At 36.4% G+C, this 22619-nt stretch overlaps 1 protein-coding gene across 1 annotated transcript in view; it reads right to left on the bottom strand.

Annotated features, from left to right (window-relative positions):
• Positions 1-22619, bottom strand: part of LOC122802610 (organic solute transporter subunit alpha-like) — a 427706-nt gene that overhangs the window by 88745 nt on the left and 316342 nt on the right. The window contains exon 6 of the mRNA XM_044072299.1: positions 19204-19350. Coding sequence (XP_043928234.1) covers positions 19204-19350 — 147 coding nt within the window. The remainder of the gene's footprint in view (positions 1-19203; positions 19351-22619) is intronic.

Genomic DNA, 22619 nt, shown 5'->3' with positions numbered 1-22619 from the left:
ACTGTTTATAGAAAACCCACATACTGCAACTCCATGCTCCACTTCTCAAGTTTTCACCCTTACAAACAGAAACGTTCCATCGTTAAGGGACAATTAGTGAGAGCTGGGAGGATGTGCAGTACTATCATTGACTTTAAATCTGAATGTAAACTTTTAAAGGAGATGTTTCTCAATCGTGGGTATCCAGTTGGTTTACTAGATGATTTGATACAGGAGGTTGAGATGAAAAGAATTGAAGGGGTGTATAAACCTATACTCAACCAAATAGAAGTTTGTATAGGTCAAGAACCCAATAACACCAACCTAACTACTTGAAGTCCTATAGTTGAGGCAACTAATACTAACAGTAAAAGTCAATTTGTGTTGAGCTTTGTTACGACTTTCAATGTTAACTCCCAGGCTATTTGGTCAATCATTCTTAAAAACTGGTATTTTATTTCCAATAACCCCTTTTTAGCAGAGAAATTAGGAGGTCAGCCCCAAGTTGTATATAAAAGGGGAAGTAATTTGAAAGAATTACTACAAAGAAGCCTACCACAAATCCAATACAGCAGACAAGGTATGTCTCCTTGCGGTTTCTGTAATTGGTGTAAAGTTGTTAAGGCTGGTAATTCCTTTATAATTAGAAATAAAAAATACCAGATTTTTTATAAATTAAACTGTGAGCCAAAATCAGTCATCTATGTTGCATTGTGTAATTGCTGTCCGGGTTTCTACATTGGGAAAACGGACCGGTTTTATGAACATGCTTACGCGATTAGAAAAAATTCAGATGACAATGCACTGGCCAAACACATTAATGCCCATCCGGGACACAGTTTTTCATTTATGTGTATTGACCAAGTGCCATATAACATTCGTGGAGGCCCCCTTTCTTTGATTTTGGAGAACCGGGAACTTGAATGGCAATTAAAACTAGATGCATTCAGGTTCCCGGGACTAAACGAAAATTGTAATATCTCAGCTGTCTTAAAATTAAGAAGCTATTTTAGATAGGCAACTATCTTAGATGCACTCAAGAATAGCTGTTTACACATGTACACACATATTTTTAAAACAGCTAGTTTTAATTTAGTGCTGATTTTAAGTGTTTATACAATGTTTTATATTCCACATATTTTTTACTTTAAAAATTATAACAATATGCATCATACGTATTTTTATAAAGTTATAAGCTTTTTAACACAGTAAAATATATTGACAAGTATTGTTATATATATTCTTTATATTATTGTAATGGGATACTGTGTTTTGTCACTTCCTGTTTCTATAAAAGCGTGCTTTTTTAATTACAATCTGTTTCTCTGAAGAAGCTGCTTTAATAAGGGTGGCGAAAACGCTATTTCTGGATTTAATAAAGTTGCGTTTAGAAAAAAGAAGAAAGACTTTTTACTGGGCTTCGGACTCAAGGATACCTGCACCTTTTCGTTTCAAAGTAAAAGAAATGTCTAAAACATCATGTTAACACAGTCTAACCAACAGCCCTTACTATGAAGTAGTATTTAATCCAAATCAGGTTGGGAGTGAGTTCACATACACCTTATCGTTTGCATCTTTATATTACTATGAAAATCTTCCACAATTCTTTCTAAAACAATCAAATGAAAATGACACATTTTCTTGTGGAACATTGAGAATCTCTTAAAAAACATTGTCATTGCAAACTGGCAACAGAGCTTGAATGAAACACTGAATGTGGTTATTGGTTTATATTAAAAATAAACCAAAATAACAACACTTTTAATTTCCTTAATGTACTTATAGTGTAGAGAATGCCATGACTGTAATCTGATACTGAAGAAGAAGTGCTTCCTTAAAGAGAGGCCCGAACATAACAATGTTTAGTGGTGCTTATCAAATGTTTGTTACAGACTCCTAAGAGTTGTTATGATTGGGTTTCATGACAGGGACAGAGCTAGCCAGCAATGAACAGTGACAGAAGGTGATAACATGACTCGCTCTACTTACAATGCATTGTAAAACTCTAGAATAGTATCCCCATGCAAATAAAACTCTCCTACAAAATCACTAGTTTTAAACCACTGCTTAAACCGCTGACCTTTTCTGGTCCTGTACATGCTCATCACAAGGTTAAAAGTTTTTCATTGTATAATACTACCCAAATACTCTCCTAAAACATAATAGTCTCAACCTCTTATTGAAATGACAAAACAATTTTTATACATAACTGTTGCCTGTACAATCCATTAAGTTGCACATGTGCTTTCTTTAGTAGCTTCCACCTCTGTAAAACCTTAGAATATATAAATGTAACTACTGTTTGTGTACAAATGTAAATAGAACTGCAACTACTCTGTGTTTCACTGGAACGTAGTATAATGCAATGTAAGCAAATGGAGATTTCCTTCTCCTCCTCTGAAAATGAGTATTACCCAGTCGGACTTTCCCAGGAAACAAATACAAATAAATAAATATAGCCTTTAAAAGCTGTTAGAACTTCACTGTCATACTTAAAAACAAAAGTGTAAAGAACAAGTAACAGTTTTAAAAGCTGTTTTACCTTCAGGCAAAGGAGCACTTTGCTTCTCCCTGCTCTTTCTCTCATCTGTCCCTGATTTTGCCTCATATTTTCCCTGTCCCGCATATAAATCTTTGATTTTCTGGTAAGTCAGTGAGGACTGATCAGTCAATAATGCCACTCATTAGAGTTTCATACTTTTCAGAAATGCATGTTGATACAAAACACGTTGTTCTATTGACTTTTTAAGTGCACTAAAGCAATAATTGAAAACTGTCCCTGATTTTGATCCTTTGCCACCCTCATTATTTTTATATTTGTCTGACAGTGCTAAATGCTTTACCAGTTTCAAAGCTGGTAAAACATTTTGTGCTTCTATGCTTTCTCGTTTTATTTTTCTGTAACTGGTAACAGAGCTCCATGCACTGCAATGAATTATGATTGGGTCTCTGATCATAACCCCTATTATGAGTTCTCGATATAGATGCCAAGATTCACCTCTTGAGATTTGCTCCCAAGAGGAACTTCTTAGACTCCATTTCTCATAAACATAACAAACAGGTTATGATTGGGGATCTGATCATAATTCTTTATACTAGTCTAAGTTAAATGTATTTTACTTTGTAAAGAAAAGTAAGGTGACAGTCTCTCACCTGTTGATGCACTCATTTCAGACGGTTACCTTTTTGTTGCTTTTCTTTCTCCAGCAGAAATCTTATATTACCTATAATTAGCTCTTTAAATGAGAAAGCTACAAGAACGCTGATTTTAGTTTTTCATTACTAGCTAATGTTCAGACATCACTGCCTTCCTGGGTCTATAGTAACATACCTTTATGAAACAGTTATATCCATCTTCATCATGAAATTTACTCTCTCTGTTTATTGTTAGAAGAAATGAAACAGACATAGATACATTTTTGTCAAGGCAGCTTTGTTAACAGGACAGAAAATTACAGGCAGTCACTTTTGAAAATGATAACATGAAAACTATACAGCTTTATAGTCCATTTTTCAATATATTTGTTTTTTATTCAGTGGTTGCGCACATTTAATTAGTCTTTTTTTTCTCTTTCATTTCTGCAAGTAGAAATCAAATTTCTTATATAATGGGCACTTACAGTTTAGGCTAGATTTAGATATCCCAAAACAGGTAGTTTTTTTACAAGCTGTTTTTTTTTCTTTGTTGTAGGCTATGTTTTCATTCAGCGACATACTGAGGCAGATTTTTCAAGTACACATTTTGTCTGAAAATTCTTCCTTCATGAAATAATAAAATTACAAAGCAATAGTAGCATTTTATCATTCTATCATAAGAGCATTTTATTAAAATATGTATATTATGTATATGCTTAATGTGGCAACATGTTTCTTTGAAATTCATTATGAATGCAAAGATAATGTTTCTTTAATTTTGGGGATTATTATAGGGTACTGTTTTCTTTTAAATAAAAACATGACTTTTTCTTTCTGGTCAACTTGAAAAGGTCTCAAATGTCTGTTTTCATGAAGATAGTCACTGTTACTCATGCACCTCTGCAGCTAGCAGGTGGCAGTGTATTTAAGCAATAACCGATGACGTGGTGTGGTATATTGAAGATTTACCCAAGGCATGGTTTAATCACGAGGGTGAAGCCTGAGTGATTAAATAAAGCTAACCATGGGTAAATTTCAATATGCCACAACCACTGAGTCAGTTATTACTATTGTACAATGACATTATTTAAGAAAAAAAAATACTTTTCTTAAATAATGTCTTTGTATAACGGCATATTACTGTTCTTCCGCCGGTGATGGTATACTGCTTCCTTGTATTGATGTACTGCGCATGCATATGGGACTTGCATTCCCATGCATACCCAGTACATCAATGCTTTGAAACGGAAGCAATGAAGAAAAGAAAGTCTCCATTGCTCCATTTTTGTTTTCTTTTTTTACTTTATTTATTTATTTATGTATTATTTATTTATTTATTTATTTTAATTTAAAAAAAAAAAAACTTTAGGGCAGTTTAGCGGTAGGAGAGAGACAGCATGGAAGAAATACAAGGGATATCAGGTATCTGATTTCCCTAGTATTTTGTCCAAGCCGCCTCTCTGGAATGTCTGGAGTCAGGACTAAAGATTTAAATTTTATTTTTTAAGAAATAAAAATAAAATGTAAACAATATACCAAGTCCGGGTGACCAGACTTTTTTCCGTTGGTATATTGCGGGATTTACAACGGGCATGCTGGTTAGGCTAGCCAATCAGCGTGCACGCTTTTGAATATTAATGAGGAGTCATTGTATAATAAATATTAGACAACACTCTATAAAGTTACTATCTCAGTGCTTTTTTTCCCAAAAAAATAACAGACATCATTTTATTGGAACTTTCAGATTTAGTTTTGCAGAGTAAAACTATATTTACTCAGGAATGTAAAAAGAGAACTGCTCTTGCTTCTAACATACTCATTTAAAAATCTGCAGGATGCCAGACTTAGTTATATCAGATTGCACCACTTAAATTTTGTCTAACTGCTCTCAAGAAGCATTCCATATTTTATTGCTAAGACTGGTGAGTTTTTTTGTCTTATGTACAATACTTACTTCATTTGTTTTATGTGGAATCTTGTTAACTAGTTACTATGACATACATATATCATTATTGTTACATTTCCTGGTAGTACATAAATACTTTTAAGATATAACCAACTGCAGGCTGGTAAAAGTAGTTATTCTGTCAGTTCTGGTGTTTCTGCTATGTCTGTATAACTTCATTTTATGCATATTTTCTTCACATATTTCTTATTACATATTCTGCATATATGAAATACTTTTAGAAGAGAATCTTATAATGCAGTTAATTCACACAAATAACAAAGCCAAGTTATTTACAGAACTTTTATACTGGTCTTAACAGTTATTTCAAACCAGCTCTGTAATTCCACTTCTCCTTATAATTTGTCTCTTTTGTGGCCACTTTTTTTATATACCTTTTTTACCCTGTCTGTCTTGTCTGAGGCTCAATTTTTTTTTTTTATATTTGTTGACCGGGAAAGTCCGACTAGGTTCCACAGATCCTGTTTTCAGCGGAGGCCCAGGGAGAAATGCTCCAGAAGCATGTGTTTAGAATGTGGGAGGAAACCCACACGAACACAGGGAGAACATGCAAACTCCACACAGAAGGCACCCCAGCCAAGAATCGAACCGAAGAACCTCTTGCTGTGATGTTCATTAAAGTTTATGGGTTGCTGTTGCTGTATGGATTTTGTTTCTATTTTCCTTTGTCTTCTGACACACTCTGCTGTTGGCATATATTTTTTTACTCTGTGACACCAAGACACCCCCCCATCTAGAGAAGCATCCATTTTCCATTTAAAAGAAACCATAACTCATTGATACTCATTCATAACACAGAAGCAGTACTTTTTAAACATAAAGCATTGCATAAATAATATGTCACATAAGTGTTACGAGTAATGGAATCATAAAGACAGTAGTACACTCAAATTATACACATGAAATAAAGAAGATATGTATATACCAAGACACAACCTAAAGTTGATTTCATTCTAATTGCTTAATTAGTATACTGGAACATGTACAATTAGGTAATTCCAATGGTCTAATGTATTGAAAGCCCAGATCTTATCAGGTCATTTTCATAAAGCAGGTTTACAATCCAAACTATCTTCTTACATGGTTCAACTTACTTTTTCTTGTCACATGCTTTGTTAATAGGGAAATAAAATCCAGCAGAAGATGTACTCCCTTCTGCCTGAACCTATGCCTACTTTTCAGCTTAACATTGTATTATTTTCCTTAATTGCAAAAGTAATCCTGTCAAGAATAACTGTTTTATGTAAACTTAGCTGATATCTGCATTCTTTATGCTAAATCGTCTACACTAGATTGAGTTACTCTGTCAAGGATGGTCTGTGTTAGTCTGACTCCTAATTGCAGTACATTCCTTTTAATTTGTAATACATATAAATGCATAAATAATTAATTAAAAGACAGTTACACAATCTATGCTCATAAAAGTTCTAAATAATATTATTACAAAGCATATTCCCAAAACAGATCTGAGATCACAACATCTGAACCAGCTACAACCCACTAAGTCACTAAACTTTTATGGAGAACCACTATACCCTGTCTTTATAACCAACAATCTGGAACTCCAGTCCTCCTGAATGAAATCTGAACAGAACTAAAGCTGATAAAACTTTCAAATAAAACTAAAACAACTCCTATTAAAACAAAAGTTATACTCTTACCATAACAAAAGATTCATGTTGTCTTCCTTTATCCATTCCAACCTGTGGGTTATCGATCCATTGCCGACCATTTCAGAGTCTTCAGCCTAAGTGCTCTGCCTCCTCTACCTGTAACACCATGCTCTCCTCTTCTCTCCTCAGATCAAGTTTCCCCTAACAATCCCCCTAAAATACTATTAAATCTAAACAACGTTAATAAGAAAGGCAACAGGGTGACAGGCATAGACTCCAACACACCACCTCATAAACCAGGCCTCCAGACCAATTAGAAGCACTTTGGTAATAACAGTGATAATTTATAGGAGGTATTAAGGGAGGGATGGTTGAACCAGATGGAAAAAGACAACAGGGATTTACTGTTATGGTAAACACTTAACTTTGATATCTGATGTTGACTTTTCTGTCCACCTTCAATCTGTGGAACACAGTCTCCAGCCAGAGAACCCCCATGGTGACCCTTAGAGAGAACATTCCACAAAATGGTGTAAACAAATGAAGCTCTTGACTTACACTGACTATCTAATTTGTAATGGGATACAAAGGTATGAGTACTACACCCAATAGCTGCCACGTAAATATCATCAACAAAGGCTTGTGAGAAAAAGGCAATCGAAATAGCCACTGTCCTATTCGAGTGACCTCTAGGATTTGCCAGAAATAATATTCCCTTCAAAGAGTACACAAATGAGATACAGTTGGATGGCCATTTGGATAGGGTCTCTTTCGAAGCAGGCTTACCAAGGCTAGACTTAGAAAAAGAAATAAGCAATTGGTCAGATCTTCTAAAACTTTTAGTTCTATCCTAACCTGAGTTGTCTATGCATATCCAAACAATGAAGCAAACATTCTCCCTTGTTATTGAAACTTAGAAAGATGACTGGTAAGTGAATAGGCTAGTTCAAAGTAGATTCCAAAATGAGCTTGGGCAAAAGGAAAGGACTTGTCCTGAGAGTAACTCTGTCCTTATGAAAAATCAAGTAATAAGGTATGGAGGATAGTGCTTGAAACTCAGATAACCTTTTGGCAGAAGTAACAGCCACCAGAAAAAGCATCTTCCATGACAATAACTTTAAGTATGCTGTAGCTGAAGGTTCAAAAGGAGGTCAAGCAAACACTTAGAGCAAATCAGAGGAAGATCCCATGGAGGTACCAGATCTCGACTAGGTGACAGCAACAAAAAAGTGTCCCACAGGAAAGCTTGAGATAACTTAAGAGCTGCCAAAGACATATATATTATCTCTGCTGTTATGGAAACTGGAAATTGCAGTCAGCTGAACCTTTATGGTGGAGTAACTCAAACCTGAATAAAATGCCAGCCAAGATGTCCAAGATGGCATCAAAAGGAGCCAAAAGTTGATCAAAACCTTTAGAAGAGACCCAAGTAGAGAAACATTTCCACTTAATAGCATAACCTTTCCTAGTGGAAAGCTTCTGGGGTGACAAAAGAATATAAATAACTCGGCCAGAGAGCTTTGGATTCTCGGTCACTAATGAAATAAGAGGAACCATATGGTCAGTTTGACACTGCAGAGCTTTAGAAGATGAATTCCTGCAGGATGGGAAATCAGATCCGGGAATGGATACAAAACCCAGGGAGAGTGACATAGATGATGCCAAATAAAGGATTACCAAACTTGTTGGAGCCAGAACGGGGCAATGAGGATAACTGTCACTCTGCAATGGGCCTCCTTCTGAAGAAACTTGATTATCACGGATTTTGGGGGTAGGCATATAGGAGACCTGGGTGCCAACCATACAGAACAGCATTGCTTAATGACTGTCCCATTGGAGGGATCAGGACGTAAAAACTCCTGCACTTCGTGTTGAATGGACAGGCAGAAAGATCACACCAGGTGGTGCCCCAGTGGCTAAAAATCGAAGCCGCTACCTTCAGATTCAGGGACCACTTGAGAGAAAGAAGGATGTCCTGCTTCAACTGTCCACCAGAATGATAGATTTTCCTCGGATGCATATTGCAGTCAGAAACCACCACTGACAGGACATCACCCATTGCCAAATCCTCTTGGCCTCTTGACATAGGGGACAATAACAAGTTCCCCTTTGCTCCTCCTAGCCTGCAACTGATGTGAAGATTCAGCTCAAACCTTGATGAGTTCCCCTGGAGAATCTTCCCTTCAAAATGCCCCCCTTCCCAAAGAGAAGCATCTGTCATGGCCATGTGGCCTGGGGATGGAGAAGAACAAGATGGTGTCCTGCTGTGACCACAGTCAGTCCAACCACCACCAAATGTGGCAATGACGGATGTTTGTCAGAAGAATTGGGAAGTCCATGGGGTGTGCGAGATAAGACCAGTGAACTGCTTGGATTCAATGCAATACTCTCATATTAAACCTTGCCAGACGAACAAGACAAGTCACTTAAACAGGTATCATCAAGGGAGGATTTAGGAGAGCCCTCTCCTTCATTAAGGTCAGTGTCCTAAGTGAGGAATTTATCAAGAAAATCCAGGTGCTTCCTCTTGCACTTTCTCTTACTGTAACCCACCCCCCCCCCCATATTGTGACAGGCAAGAAAAGGGTGTGCAACCTGCTCACCAAGGCTGAAGAATCTTTCACTAGGAAGGGACTGGGGATGTTAAGGGTAGGAGAACTGGTTATTTCCATCAGTGGCAATACAGGTAATCGAGGCTGAACAAGCAAAGCTGGAACTGATGGTCAGTGAACTTTTGGCACCATCAAATTCTTGGTAGATAAGAAGCAGCACTTGTGGTCCCCTCATTTCTTTGAATGGGATTTTGGATCCTTGTTCCAGAACTGTTCCTTTTCCTTCTTCTTGGACCTCTCACTGGGAGAAAGAGAAGACAATGAGGCAGCTGAAGGTGGGGAGCATCCCTTTTAACACCAACTTGGCCAATGTTCACAGACTGCTTATGATCCAAAAGCAGGACAAGCTGAGCAGTCCATCTTAAGACAGGCAGCACCCAGGCAATACACATAGTAACTGTGTGCATCTTGCAGTGGAATCTGTGTCCACAAACCACACACTTTTTAAAACCAGACTTTTCCTTTTCCTTATCCATAACTAACCAAAGTAATAAGCATGATGAAAATAAAAAACATTGAAGAATATTAATACACCAAGGCTAAATCTATCTTATTACCTAACCACGCTATAAAATAGAAAACCTATGTATCTAAGCAAATCAATACCTATATATATATATATATATATATATATATATATATATATATATATATATATATATATATATATATATTGTGTGTATATGTGGCAAAAGATAACAGAAAGAACAGTCAGGAATGCCCAGACAGAAATACAACACAGGAACATATTCCTAAAGTTACACTTTCCTAGCAATCTAACAACTACAACTAACACAAAACTAAGCTAGAGTAGAGGAGATTTACACCAAAACGACAGTTGACTGTTATCATGCAAAGGATGCAAAGCAGAATTTGAAGACCATGATCCTCTCCTGAAGGTGGCAAATGAGATCAGGGGTAAGAAGAGGAGAGCAAGATGTTATTGGTAATGGCCGGCATCAGATCTGATAACCCACAGGTTGAAGATAGATGGAAAAGACAACACTGGATCCAAAAATTCATGTCACTGCGTAAAGTGAACCTCTAACTTTTTAGACTTTTCTTATTAGTCATTTTTCTTCACCTTACCCACTAAAACTCACTTCTTATTGAAATATACCTTATCTCCCACAACATCACACTATCCATTACTCCTCCCTTTCACCATTTTAATTTATTCTTGCTCATCTCTACCTGTGGTCATCTTCTTCTCTTACCTCTGTCCCCCCTTTATTTACCCAACTCCTGTCCACCTTTTCACTCTCTGTACCTATTCCTTTACTTCTCCTTTGCTTTACATTATTAGCTTCTAGATCTGCAGAACTAAATTTGTATATATCACTTTCTTATCAGTCAACTAATCTCTAGCTATATACACCTTTAAGTAGGCAAAATTGCCACACTTTGCAAGTACTTTACAAATCCTTAAAAGTGTCCACCTCCCAAATCAAGCAGGACAATACATTATAACTTTGGCTTAAATTTATGTCTACCCATCCAATCATCAAGACTTACTTAAAGGCCGACAAAGTAGTACTTTGCTTGACCTGTAGTGGTAACCTATTCCATAAGCTGGGAACACATTGAATTAGGAACCTCTCCCTTCTGTGAGCCTTGTTTATTTGTTGATGTAACTTTAGGTCCCTAATACGAATGTTTGCTGAGCCACTGGTTTTACAGAAAAATGGGAGGTCAAACAGGACTAGGTCTTTTATGGCTCAAAAAGTGAAACATAAGATATCTTGGAGCAGCCAGTAGGCTAGTGAGTATAAGGAGAACTGTGCTAATCTATCAGGATAGTTGAGGATTTACTGTCTTTGTTTATTTTTTTTTTTTGCTTAAATGTCACTAGGGTCTTATCAGTTGAGCAATATGATTGGATTTGTACATACCTAAGGGGACCCTATTTTCAATGATGGGACTGATAAGGGTGGAGTACAGTGGTAAGGTGAGTTCTTTGGATCTTAAAATTAATCCCTTGGAAATTTACTGGGCCAAATAGAGGAATTTCCGGACTATGGTAGGAACATGATGATTGAATGAGGGTGAGTGGTACACATATACCCATGTCTCTTATAATCATATCTCTTTGAAGAGAAGTACCACTTACATGAAGTAAGAACAACTTTTTTGTCAGATGCCACTATGCTATACTTTTTTTTCCCATTTTGCTTGAGATGGTTTTCAGTACACTAGTTTCTACATATTCCAGCCCTTTCTGGAGCAATTTAGTATCAGTGGAAGAGTGAATAACAGCGCCCAGCTTATAGTCATTAGTAAACCTGGTCAACCCCACTTCAGAAATATTAGCTTTGATGTCTGCAAAATAACTACCAAACAAGTCAGGGCCCAGCACTGACCCCTGTGGTACTCCACTAGTTAAATTTTACTTTCAGAGAGTTTACCAGCATCTTTCCACCCTGGGATCTGCTGGAGAGTATATCTGCAATCCAAGCAAGCAGTAATGCCTGACAGGGTGTGTGTTAATGTGTAATTAATGCATGCCCAGGGGTTTTATGAGACCTGACGCCGCATTAACTCACACCTTGGAGGGCATTATTGCACTTAAAGAATGAGCTCTCTGCAAAGTTGTTGTGTTTTACTTGCTTATTTACTTTTTTAAGTACTGTATTATTTTTTTATATATTTTTAATGTAAAATAGTTCCTCTGCCTAATATTATAGACTTGTTGTATTATATATTAATGGTGTTGGAGGAAGCATTTAAGATCAAACATATATAAAAATAATAACGCGCTTAAAAAATAATAAGTAAAACACAACAATTTTACATAGAGCCCATTCTCACTCTCATACACACATACACAGTCTCTTCTGCTTTCACACACATACATATTCACACACACAGTCTCCTTTGCTTTCATGCACACATTCACTCAGACAAAATCAGTCTCACCCTCCTTCTCAATCTCTCAGAAACACAGTCTCCACTCTCCGCTGCTTTCATACATGCATTCAGTCACACAAGATTGCTCTCACTCCCGATCTCTCACACACACAGGCTCCTCTGCTTTCATAGATGCATTCAGTCACACAAGATCACTTTCACTCATCTCACAGTCTCTCTCTCTCACACACACACACACACACACACACACACACACACACACACACACACACACACAGAGTCTCTCTCTCTCTTTTTTTTTTTTGTTTTACATTTTATGCTTGCTAAACAGCAGAATCGCTGCTAAGCAAGCGTAAAATAATGGCGGATGTTAGTTTTTTTTGCCGTCCAAGCTGAAGCGGCAGAGTCGTTTGTCAGCAGTCATTACTTGTACATTAATATCCTGCTGGAGAACATTCATTCTCCAGCCAGGGTGTTGATGTACAGTTTGCCCATTCTCTGATAGGTTTACATTAATTAAGTTTGTCTGACTTTTCACTAATACCAGCATGGGGGAATAGAGTCAAAAACCTTGCAGGTCAAGATAATCTGTGTGCACAGAGGAACCACTGTCCACATCATATGTAACCTTTTGAAGGAAGTTTATTAGATTTAGGAGACAGGACCTGCCCTTCACAAAACTAAATGGAGCGGAACCTAGATCAGTTAAGTTGCCTATATCTGCATAAGTGAGTACTGCTTTGATATGTTCCATGGCTTTGTATATAAGGTTGGTAAGGCTGATGGGCCAATAATTACCTGACCCTTCAGAGGGGCTATCCTTGTGTAAAAGAGTCACACTGACTGTTTTCTATGCATCAGGGACAAACCCTGTAGCTAGACTGAAGCTGAGCAGTTTAAGTAGAGGCCCTCATAGTGCATACTATACCGCTGGGAATGCAGTCTGATAAGTTATCTAGTCTCATGCAAATATTAGTTTTAGCCTTTGAAAGGAACTTGTTCCAAGGTGACTACAAGGGAGACTATTTTTTAAGAACAGCGAGAACAATAATGTGGGTAGGTGGTGTAAAGTTAATACTGAGTTTGTTTACTAAGATATAGACTATATATTTGGGGTTACAATGTGTGATATGACTATGGATGAGCTCAGTGTATTGTTGAACCTTATTCCTTAATTTCCTGACAAAACTGAAGAAAGGTTTGTAGTTTGCTTTGGTAACTGTAGCAACCTTACGTTCATAGTCTGCTTCAGATTTTCTAATAATGGTCTTTAAGCTCCTTGCTGGCATGTTTCAGTGTGGTCTTGAGGTTAGGGGATTATTTTTTGTTTGTTTCCCACAGGACCTCAGCCAATGCATCTCACTGGCTCATTTATTCCAGAAGTACAGGAAGTGGGCATTTATCGGCTGCTGGAGATCAAAGACTTTGTTGTAAAGTACAGATTGCTATTCTGTCTCCTCCTGTGCACCAGTACTAGACCATTTATTTATTTAAAAAAAAACTGAAATGTATTTAGGGAAGAAGCATGTTATTTTAATATGTTCTCTGTGGCTATTTTCCAACTGCTTTGGAATATATATTTAATGTTTCTAATGCTTTATTTGTATTAATTGTATTTTTATAAATATAGTTGTATCATTATATGTTTAAAATATAAAATAAATTAACAAGGCATTGACCAAAACCACTTTTTTTTCTTGGCTTTTTAACTATGTTGAGTAATAAAATTTATCTGATAAAATCCATTCCTGAAGAAAAAAAATACTATGACTATAAGCAGTTAAAATAGCACTTCCTCAAAGAATTATGAATATAGTCAAAATGTCATCATAACACTCATTTTTTCAGGACCTAGATGTGAGAGGTTATCTATGAAGTCCACATGGCAGTGACACTGAAGAGAAGAATCAGAATGGCAGTGCAGATACAAGCTGACCGTAATCTGACCTCAAGAATGGACTCAGCAACATAACAGGATTATCTGGAAAGGAACGGAGAGAGAGAGAAACAGCCTGCTGGGTTTCCAAACATTAAACATTGTAAGTATGACAGCCTTAGTGCTGAATGTGAAGAGGCATACACACATCAGTGTAACACTACTGCAGGTATGACTACAGGAGAATAGCAGAAGAAAGTCTGACTGAGGCTGACAGTGACTGCCCACCATCAAAGGACTCAGCCTCATTATTCATAATAGTAACAAATTACAGAAAAATCTAAGAATTAATATCATGTTTCTTATGGGGTAGGGCATGACCCCACCTGAATTGGGATAGTTACATGCAGTAAATAACCACAGAAGAAGGCAGGTGCCCCAACGTTCACTAGTAATCACAAAAAAAGCACCAGAATCCAGGAAAAGTGACACGAACAGTTTAATTCACAAAACTGGCTTGAGTGAAATCATGTCATTGAGACCTGGTTTTCTATTTGCTTCTAAAACAATTTGCCAAAATAGTTCTCTGTATTCCACCAGTGTTTCCCTATTCCCCCCGCTAGGGTCAACCGGCACACATTCTAACACAAAAAATTTAAATGTAGCTAGTTTACATGTAATGGTATGCTTGTATAATGCGTTGTTTTCTTTTTTGGTCCTGATGTCATATAAATGTTCATAGATTCTTTGCTTTAACATTCTCTCACTCTTCCCTATGTAAAATGAATCACACTTTGTACAGGTAGCTAAATATATTATACCCTTGGTGTTACAGTTAACATATGTTCCTAGAGTTAATGTCCTTAGTCTAATAGGTAAGTCTAATGTTTGTCCAACATTAAGATGTTTACAATAACTGCAACTTCCACATTTAAATAAACCTACTTTTTTCCTAGTAGCTTTCCCAAACAATTTTTCAGTTGTACCTCTCTCCAAAATATTCTTAATATTAGTACCCCTCCTATAGGTGAATTTCAGTTCCTTATCAAAAATACAGTATAAGTCAGATAGTCTAGCAAAGTTGTTCCATTCCCTGTTAACAATTCTTTTTATCAGTCCTGACTGACCATCATAGGTTGTTGTGATACCAGATTCAAAATCCACGCCATTATTTAGGTTGTTTGAATCTTGTCTATCAAATACTCCTCTTATACCTAAAATAGGTGCAAATTTTCCTCCTCTTTCCCTAGTAACTTCACTGCATATTTGATCAAAAAGTTCACTCGGGTAACCCCTATTTAAAAATAACCTTTTCAAAAATCCACATTCATTAAAATAAGTAGTGTCTTCAGAGGTCATTCTACTAAGACTAACTAATTGACCTTTAACTACACTTCTCTTCTGGTGGGGTGGATGTGAACTAGTAAAATGTAAGTATGAGTTTGAAAAAGTCTCCTTTCTAAAAATCCTTGAACTGAAACCATCCTTAGTCTTAGTAATATTAACATCTAAATAATTCAACATTTGGGTATCATATTTGTATGTGAATTTTAAAAAATCAGTAGTGTTATTTACGAATTCTAAAAACAAATTAAAATCATCATTATTGCCTTTCCATAAAAAGTCATCTAAAAACCTACCATAGAATGTCCAAAATCTACTAAAAACCGAAGTTAATTTAAAGGTGTTTTCCCAGTATGACATAATAATATTGGCATAAGTAGGAGCACAATGTGCCCCCATAGCAACCCCCTTACATTATTTTTTAATACCACCTCCATTAATACCAAAATTGTTCTGAACTCATTATGAGTAATTCCTGAAAATCCTATTAACATTTCTTCGAACCATTCTAGGCCTATATCGTGGGGAATACTAGTGAACAAATCAACCACATCCAGAGTAACAAAAATCAAACATTCAGAAAATAAAGATTTGTCCAATTTTCTAAGAAGATCCCAGGAATCCTGAAGTATGTGGGTGTTGTTCTTAAGTACTTTCTTTACCTTACAATCTATGTATTTTGCTAGAGGGGCTGTGATAGAACCTTCTGCAGAAACTATTGGTCTCAAAGGTGGGTCATCTATATCTTTGTGTACTTTCGGTATACCAAAAATAGAAGGAACCTTTGGTTTTTCAACATATAAAAATTTGTGTGTCTCTAAATCTATTAGTCCTTCTGTTAGTAAATCATTCACCATCATATGTATTTTATTGTATGCCATGTTTATTTCATTGATAGATACCCTAGTGTATTTAGTAGAGTCACTTAAAATCTCCTGCATTTTACCTTCATATATAATGTGATCCATAAGTACCACCCCCCACCTTTGTCAGGTTTCATAACCCTTAAATTTTTGTTGTTGCTAATTAATTTAAGGGTTTCGTGCTCAACCTGAGTTAAGTTGGATTGCATATTATATGTCTTGAGTGACTTCCTTAGTTCGTTTTCTAATACTACTTCAAAATTCTTTAGTTGTGGGTGCAATGGCGGGTTAAACATACTTTTACGAACTAGTTTACCCTCACTAAGTGTTTTTTTGTTACCATTAAAAAGTATTTCTAGGTTTTTCTTTCTAGTAAATAACTTAATTGTCAATTAAAAGCTTAAAAATATTGGTTCTCTGTTTGGGTATGAAACCAAAGCCTTTAGAAAACAAGTCAAAAAAGGTTTTATTCACAGTGGTGCTAGAATTGTTAAAAATGTTAAAATCATTGAATGTCCATTTATGCCCATCATTGTAAATATTTAATTCTTCCACCCCATGTGATTCCTCGCTCGGGGCCCCCATTCCCTCACTTGGTAGTTTTTTGAGCTATAATCAATAGGTTCTTTGTACATCAGTCTCTCGGACCTTCTGAGCGGAGGAAAATCTAAAGGCTCTCCTTCATTGTCATCAAATACAGCTGTATCATTTTCACCAACACTATAGGTAAACACCCTCTTTCCAAACTGTCTGGGCTTAGGGTAATGTGTTTTGTTTTTACACTCATTCACATCCCTTTCTATTTTCCCTAGTTTTCTATTTTGCACATCCAAACATTTACTTTCTATATCCTTAAGCAATTTGTAATATTTATTCTTATGTTCTTCCACAGTAAAAAGTAAATCATGCGTAATATCTTTGTTAAGATGCTCAACATGGCTAAACCTTTTCTCTTTCTCACATTCATTATTAGATATTATAGCCCTCATAATCTCAAAACCACAGTTGTTAAATGCTGTAATCAATTGCTGGTGAAAAGCAGTACCATCAAATACATTATTCGGGTATTTACAAACTCTAAGACCCTTTGGTACAATTTTAAGTTCTAAACAATGTTTTAAATATGCGTTGTCCATTTCTAGCATTTTGTATTTATGTAAAGAAAAATCCAATTCATCTAACATTTGAGAGTAAGTTTTACTGGCAGTCTGTATAAAAGCTTTCTTGCCAAAGTCATATTTAGCATTGAGAATGTCTCTCAACTGGTGAAAAGTACCTGTATGCTCTCTAGCATTAGTTCCACAGTCCGGGAAAATATTCTCATTTCGCTGATTACGCGAACCCTCTGAAACTTGATTTGCACTGTCAGCTCCAACCGTAATGTGTGGGAATCCATCGAGACTGTCTCTCATACCACCATCTACTGTTTCTCTATCACAAACCTCATCGCCATTGCTAGTTTGCACTCCTTCATGCGAAGCAGAGCGCCCTGCTGCTTCCTGGTTCCCAGGCACAGAAAGCGTCAACAAAAGCATAACCATGGATTGGCTTACTGGTGTAAGCAGTCCTACCAACTGTGTCAGTTGGCCAATGAGCTTACGAAGCTCTCCAATCTCGCTGCTCTTGTTGTTGCTGTCCATAGCCACAAAGCCTGGAAATCCTTTGAAAAAAGCAACAAATAACTACAGAAGAAGGCAGGTGCCCCAACGTTCACTAGTAATCACAAAAAAAGCACCAGAATCCAGGAAAAGTGACACGAACAGTTTAATTCACAAAACTGGCTTGAGTGAAATCATGTCATTGAGACCTGGTTTTCTATTTGCTTCTAAAACAATTTGCCAAAATAGTTCTCTGTATTCCACCAGTGTTTCCCAATTCCCCCCTCTAGGGTCAACCGGCACACATTCTAACACAAAAAAATCTAAATGTAGCTAGTTTACATGTAATGGTATGCTTGTATAATGCATTGTTTTCTTTTTTGGTCCTGATGTCATATAAATGTTCATAGATTCTTTGCTTTAACATTCTCTCACTCTTCCCTATGTAAAATGAATCACACTTTGTACAGGTAGCTAAATATATTATACCCTTGGTGTTACAGTTAACATATGTTCCTAGAGTTAGTGTCCTTTGTCTAATAGGTAAGTCTAATGTTTGTCCAACATTAAGATGTTTACAATAACTGCAACTTCCACATTTAAATAAACCTACTTTTTTCCTGGTAGCTTTCCCAAACAATTTTTCAGTTGTACCTCTCTCCAAAATATTCTTAATGTTAGTACGTTATGTTAGTTAGTGCATAATGTTAGTTACGTGCAGTAAGATGGAATAATTAGGCTCTTCAGACAAGTTGAATGTCTCATTGCTGAGCAACAGGTTCACTATCTAGTTGAGTGAGAGAAGGTTCCTGTGGGAATAAATGACTTCTGAAAACATAAAACAGACTAAGACATGCAAGAGATCTATGTAATGTGTAGTCCCTAATCTCTTTATGGGATCAGTACATAACAGGCACGTGACTATTCCTCCTCCGGGGGGGGGGGGGCAGTACCTCATAAAGTGGGAGGTATTTCCTCTATGTTACTCAGTCTTCCTTTGACCCAAGTCAAGTGCTCAGTTTGGAAATTCAAACGTGGGTCTTACAATCCTACTGTCCTTAGAACATCCTTGAAAAAGTCTAAAATAAACTGTAATATTTTCAGTTATTTTTGATTGCTACATAAGCTAAAATAAGAAATTGCTATTTGCTCTGTTTAAATATATTTACTAAGCATGGTGGCATAGAATTAAATTGGTTTTCAGGGGAAATTCTTATTAAGCTTGGGTATTAGAACCAGATTCTAAAAACAGACAGAAAATCATATAAACTACGCATTTTGCAGACTCTGACAGGGCAGGTCATAAGCTATAGATCTTACAGTAAAATGGTTAGAAGAATTTTGCTTACCTGGTAAAGTGCAAATTTGGCAATAATACGTTTAGTGACAAGAATTGACCTAACATGATTAAACATGATTCCGACTGACCATATAGCAGTAATTGTAAGGATACCATTGATTATACTAATCCACAGTCCAGCATCAGATGGTGACATCTGCAAAAATTAGAAAAGAGATACGTTGCTTATTAAGCACACATTGCCGTTTGATCAACAACTTATCCAAGATGATTAACAAATTCAAATAAACAGGCAAATAAACAGTTTGTATTGCATTTTACAAATGTTATATTATCAACTTCTAGTATTACATTTTACTGAGTGAGTAGACTAGGGGTGGGGGTTAGTAAAATGGGGAACTGTGGCAACAAATATCAGGGTACCAAACTTCATAATGAATAAACCTTCTTTATACAATAATACATTTTAATTGGATCTATGATGAATATTCACATTTCATTTAATAGACACATGATAATTTGAACCAAAGATATCTAAAACCTTAGGAGGTCACTACTCAAAACAGCAACACTCCCAAGGTGGTAAAAGATAAAATATTTCCCATTCTACACACACACACACACACACACATATATATATATATATATATATATATATATATATATATATATGTAGATAGATAAGACGAGTGAGAAATTGAGGAAAATGGAACACTGTTTTCTCGTTCTTCTCTAAGTCTAATTGCCATGACAAAATGTAGTGATTAAATGGTCAATGACAAACAGAAGTGCTCCGATTTAAGTTATCATTCCTAATACTGGGATGAGATTATTATGATACATTTACCTTCAGACTATGCATTTCACTAAGGCAATGTACTTTAATCTGACAATTAGAAAAGTTCTAATCACTACCCCATTCCTGAAGTCTCAGGGCAGGTAACAGCACAAACATCTCTTTCTAAATCACACAAATAGTGTCCAACATAGCAGCATCCAATGCCATTATTTTCTAAGTTACTTTCAGTAAAGTACCCTAACCTGAAAATATAGCTAGGGAGTGGGATAAAATTAAAGTGTTTAAAAATAGGGTGGAAATAAAGAAAGGGAGTTATGGTTAAGAAGTAACAAATTATTTAGAGGGATTGACAAATGTACTAACATCATGGAAGAAAGCAGTTGTAGCTGTAATACTTAAAGAGGTTTGAGGTCCATCATGTCCAGCTTCATGCATCCCCTTTTCAATACTAAACCATGATTATAATGTGTTTATGTCTATAATGGCTAAAAGATTGGCAAAAGTGATGCCAAAATTGATAAATGTAGATCAGTATGGTTTTCTGGAGGGGAGGCAAGCATTTGACAACATTAACAGAACATTGATGGTCCAGAGGAAAACAGAATGTAAGAAAATGCTACTGTTATTGGTGAGTCTCAATGCAGAGAAACTATTTGACAGAGCACGTTGGTACTTTATGAGCCGCGCAATGGAAGCATCTGCATTCCGTTCATAAAATTATAAGGTTGATTAGGAGGGTATATGAGGGATCAGAAGCAAATAATAAAGCAGGTGGGGTCTTCTCTGATGATTTCTGATTGGGCAGTGGAACCAGGCAGGGGTGTCCTCTTTCCCCTTTGTTATTTGCATTATATTTAGAACCACTGGCAAAGAAAATAAGGGCCTCAGAAATTCAAGGATATGGCTGGTATGGTAGTCAAGAAAAGCTGGCTCTATTTGCAGATGATATTATTTTATACCCGACAAAACAAGAAAAGGACACAAAAGTGTTGTGGAACATTTTGAGAGTTTCAAATCTTTTTGGGATACAAAATTAAAGAAGCTATACAAAGGCAATAGTGGTAAATTATGTACCCACAAACAAATTGTTTCCACAATATCCATAGAAGAGAAATATGGAAATCAAGAAAAGATGCAAATGGAAATGTTTATGAAAGAATTAAATATGACAAGGTTAGAGGTAGATGAGGCTCAGTTAGTAACAGGCTAGGTAGAAATTAGATAAAAAATTGTAACGTATAACCAATTTACAGGAAAATCTCCAGGAAAAGATGGTATTCCTGTGGAAGTTTAGATGCTAGGAAGGAAAAAAAACTGAAAAAGATTTGAAAGGGTTTGTTTAACATTATTTTCAGAGGAGGAGGAGGAGAAGTACTAATGCCCTGGAAGAAAGCAGTGGTCGCTGTAATACCTAAAGAGGATAAAGATTCATCAGATCCAGCTTCATACAGGCCTATTTCAGTACTAAACCATGATTATAAAGTGTTCATGTCTATAATGGCTAAAAGAATGACAAAAGTAATGCCAAAATTGAAAGATATGGATCAATGTGTTTTTTGGAGGGGAGGCAAACATTTGACATCATTAACAGAACACTGATGATCCAGAGAGAAACAGAATGCAAGAAGATACCACTATTGTTGTGGGTGAGTCTTGATGCAGAAAAAGAATCTGACAATGTAAGCTGGGACTTTATGAGCAGGAAAATGGAAGCATTTGCATATCCTGAAAAAAATATATAAGGTTAATTGGGAGGATATATGAAGGATCAGAGATGAAAATTAAACTGAGTGGGATCCTGTCTGATAATTTCTGCTTGAGTAGAAGAACCAGGTAGGGATGTCCTCTTTCCTTTTGTTATTTGCATTATATTTAGAACCACTGGCAAAGAAAATAAGGGACCCAGAAATCCAAGGATATAAATGATATGGTACTCAAGAAAAGCTGTCTCTAATTGCCGATGATATTATTTTATACCTGACAAAACCAGAAAGTGGCATTTCAGTACTGTGGAACATTTTGAGACAGTTTCAAATCCTTTCAGGATACAAAATTAATGAAGCTAAAACAAATGCAATAGTGGTAAATTACATACCCACACAGGAATTGGTTCAGCAATATCTGTATTTATGTGACATGATCTCATTGGAGATCCACATCCCGCCCCCACCCCCAGCAAAAAAGACCACAGTGAAGAAATTCTCAAAAGCAAACTTCACACTTCTTAAGACTGGAGTGGTATCCTTCAAGGCCCCCGAGCCAGTGGAAACCACAACCCACGCTGCTGAAACCCTTATAAATGCCTTCTACGAGCACCTCCAGGAATGTATGGATCAAGCAATCCCTAATAAAATCAAGACCCTTTCCACCAAAGGCAGGCGCCCGGTCTGGTGGACCCCAGCCATAAACAAACTCTACAACAAGAGGAGAAAGCTACTACATGACAGAGCAAAATCCCTAAAAGGGAAGGCATCTCTGATCAATACTAGTAAAAAACTACGATCACTCATAAAATCATCCAAGGCCAACTTTGAGAGAAAAATCGCTAATGACACAAAAGACAATCATAAGGCCTTCTTTAGCTATGTTAGAAACCTGGGTGGAAACTCCCAGATATGCTCAGAATTAGTCCAAAATGATAAAAAATCACTGAACCCACAGACATT

Source organism: Protopterus annectens, chromosome 5.part0 (genome assembly GCF_019279795.1).
Source record: "Protopterus annectens isolate FY-2018-M chromosome 5.part0, PAN1.0, whole genome shotgun sequence".
Lineage (NCBI taxonomy): Eukaryota > Metazoa > Chordata > Ceratodontiformes > Protopteridae > Protopterus > Protopterus annectens.
The sequence above is the reverse complement of the archived record's forward strand: the minus strand, read 5'-3'. Positions and strand labels throughout refer to the sequence as shown.